We start from the raw sequence: 3495 nt of genomic DNA on the forward strand, positions 1-3495 counted from the left end.
GGGGGAGGTGGGGGGGTGGTTTGTTTGGTTAGTTTGGGGTTGGTTTTTTTGTTATTAGCTAGTCCCTGTAGGCTGCTTCATTTTTTGTCTTCTGTTTTGCAGGTGGCTCATCTGTGCATTATGTTTAGGAAACACTTCTTCCGTTGCTCTGCAACTCACCATTGATGCACAGGTCTCATCTCAGGAGACTGATCAAGGCAATAGGAAATTTACTTCCCGCATTATGTCGTTGATATTTTGCACATTCTGGACATGATAAAAAGACCTTTTTCCCCCTCTACCTAGGTCATCACACCTGCAGTATTAATCTCTCCGCTAGAAGAATGCCAAGTAGATATGGAAGAAAAAAGGAGAACAGAAATGCTCTGCCTTTTAACTGCACAAAATAAGATGTTTTGTCCTCGGCTTTGCTTTCTGGCTCACTATCAGAGGGCCCTACTACAATGAGAAAAATGCAGATCGGTAGTGAGGTGGGGTTTGTGCAGAATTATCTTTTTTTTGTTATGTAATTTATATAGTTGGAAAAATAGGCAAGCTTCAGCATGCAAAGTCTTTTCCTTGCATTTGGATTTAAGCAAGAGTCTTAAAATTAGAGTTGCATCTATACCTCTTCAAACGCAGGTGACTGACTAAAATTTTGATAAGTCTATAATATTATCAAATCCAATGTTTCCAATAGAGCTTGTGCAAAGATCAGACTAAAAAGTATTTTCAGAGAAATATGATCAGTTTTTGAGAGTGGACGCGTATGTGCGTAAATTACCTTTAGGCTACGTGCTCATGTTCTTTTGTTATGAAATCAGTTTAGAAGTTTTCTGTTTGTTTACTGTTTTCATGCTGAAATGATAAGCTAAAGAAATAGGAGAAAGAGAGTGACTGGGCTGGAGATATATCATAATGACTTTCGAAAATGACTTTTGTTTTCAATAAAAGTATATAGTACAATGGAAGGTACAAGAAAGACTATGAAATGTATCTATATGTGTTTTAACCTCTTTACAAGAAATATTTTAGAAGTAATTATTTTCTCATTCATTGTATTCATCAATATTAATCATCACTGCGTTGAAAACTACTCGACTTGTAGAATTTGCAGTCTATGTCATAGGCTAGAAATACCTGTGCCTACCTGCCCTAGTAAAGTAATCTCAGGACTTTGTTCTTTATTGTATATGGTTGGGATTACCCATAGCGATAAACAAACTTGCCTGAAACAGAAAAAAAAGTGAAAGCATGTGCTTACTCATTTGCGTTTTAGAAGACTAGCGACACTGACAGAACTGATCATACTGTCTCAGTGGGGCAGTACGATCAGCTTTCAGTGGGATGAGCCGATTTGCCTGGAACTTGCACCAGCTAGCTCGGCTCCTGCCAATGCAGTCTTGCCCCATCGCAGTGTTGGAGGAGACGAGATGCTGGCTTTTGTCCCATTCATCTGCTGCTGCTCAACAAAAAGACATCCTTTAGGCAAAGTACACAGTCCAATAACAAACATGGTTTGTGATCACATGCGAAGGCATCCTCTTCCTTTATTCTCCGCAACATACAAAAGAAATGCTGATGATTGTAGGGTACCTTGGAGCACCTTCTGGTGGCTGTCGATAACAAAATGGAAATTTTGTGCAGTTTTTAAGATCAAGGAACTGTCTGGAAGAGATAACCATTAGAAATGTGAAAGTTGAAATTGGCTTAATCAAATGTAGGCACAATAGTGGAAAGCAAGCATCAGGAGTGATTCACATTATGAGTTAGACGCTTTACTGATGAGATCAAACGTTGGAGCAGGAAGTTACAGATGAGCAGAGTTGAAATATGAATGTGGCTGAAGGTGAAGAAGCAGCAATGTTTTACATCTTACATATCCTGCTGTTATGCATAGATGGAAGTTTTTATTTTATTATTTTCCCCTCTGTAACAGTTTACTCTGTTCTAGACAGAAAGTAGAAGACTACATTAAAGTTCTTTTTGTCCGTGTTAATTTCTTGAGTTTCTATGCAGCTCTTATGTTTGATTACAAGTGTTATGTTTTGCTCTTTTCTGCACTTGTTTGTATTAAATAGCACAGAAACAAATGACTTTTGTAATGCTGTTACTCCTCACAACTGTGGAACCTTGACATTTTGCCTTTGCTTCTTACTGTTCTAGCAATGCTGAACCAGACAGAGGTCAGTGAGTTCATCCTTTTGGGCCTCACCGATACCCAGGGGCTGCAGCACTTTTTCTTCATCTCCTTTCTGTTGCTGTACTTGACCAGTCTTCTGGGAAGTGGTGCCATTGTGACCATGGTGATATCTGAGCCCCGGCACCACACACCGATGTACTTCTTCCTGGGGAACCTGTCCTGCCTGAACGTTTTCTACTCCACAGTCACTGTTCCCAAGATGTTGACTGGCTTTCCCTCTGGGCATCAGCCCATCTCTTTTGGTGGGTGCTTGGCCCAGGTCCACTTCTTCCGCTGCCTGGGCAGTACTGAGGCTGTGCTCCTGGCCACCATGGCCTACGACCGCTATGTGGCCATTTGCAACCCTCTGCGCTAGGCCCTTGTCATGAGCCCACAGACTTGTCTGCTGCTGGCTGTGGCCAGCTGGTCCACTGGTTTTGTACACGCCATGATGCACCCAGTCATGACCTCTCAATTGAGTTTCTGTGGCCACAACCACATTCATCACTTCTGTGACATCAAGCCGCTGTTGAGTTTGGCTTGCAGTAGTACCAGCCTCAACATGACCCTCCTCAATGTCGTCACCACATCTATTGTTCTAGGCCCCTTCACTCTCATAGTCCTCTCCTACCTCCATATCACCTCCTTCGTCTTCCAGAAAGTCCGGTCCCAGGAAGAAAGATGGAAGCCCTTCTCCACCCGTGCCTCCCACCTCACCGTTGTGGCACTGTTTTACGTACCAGTGCTCTTCAATTATACACCACCCTCCTCAGGAAGCTCCCCGAAATGGGATGTGCAAGGGTCTCTCATGTGCAGCGCTGTCACCCCAGCTCTGAACCCCTTGATCTACAGTCTTAGGAACCAGAAGGTGAGATCTGCCCTGAAAACAACATTAGGGAGAAAACTCTTTCCTGGAGGAAAGGGACTAAAACAAGGACAAGGCTCAGAACGTAGTTACTCCACCCCTCGTATTTATAAGGAAAGAGGTCAAAAGGACACTGTATTGCAAGAGACTGAAAAACTACTGATTATCTCATGTAGTTCAACACATTTAGAAGTGAATCGCGTAGATCTAAATCAGGGGAGCTATTTGAGGATTTGATGCTTCTTCCATCATTTTTAGATGTCTTACGGTGCCCCATCTGGTCTCTGGCTTCCCATACAGAAGCATGTGTGTCTCTTGCACGACTTGAGGCATAGCTGACAGCCTCATGCAGTTGTCCTAGAAAATCTAAGGTATTAAATGATTGCTTGACGGCTATGTTTAGACAGCTGAATGACTCTCCTGTCATTCAGACCTTCTGTATAGCTGACGAGAGCTAGCATGGGTTACA

At 42.7% G+C, this 3495-nt stretch overlaps 1 protein-coding gene across 1 annotated transcript; it reads left to right on the forward strand.

The window, feature by feature from the left end:
* The first annotated feature begins 2147 nt into the window (after window positions 1-2147).
* LOC104071908 (olfactory receptor 12D2-like) lies at window positions 2148-3263 on the forward strand. The gene is given in 1 exon segment (XM_009586346.1): window positions 2148-3263. A coding segment is annotated over 1 exon segment (1116 nt).
* The last annotated feature ends 232 nt before the right edge of the window (window positions 3264-3495 follow it).

This window comes from Fulmarus glacialis, unplaced genomic scaffold (assembly GCF_000690835.1).
Source record: "Fulmarus glacialis isolate BGI_N327 unplaced genomic scaffold, ASM69083v1 C14132433, whole genome shotgun sequence".
NCBI classification, from domain to species: Eukaryota; Metazoa; Chordata; class Aves; order Procellariiformes; family Procellariidae; genus Fulmarus; species Fulmarus glacialis.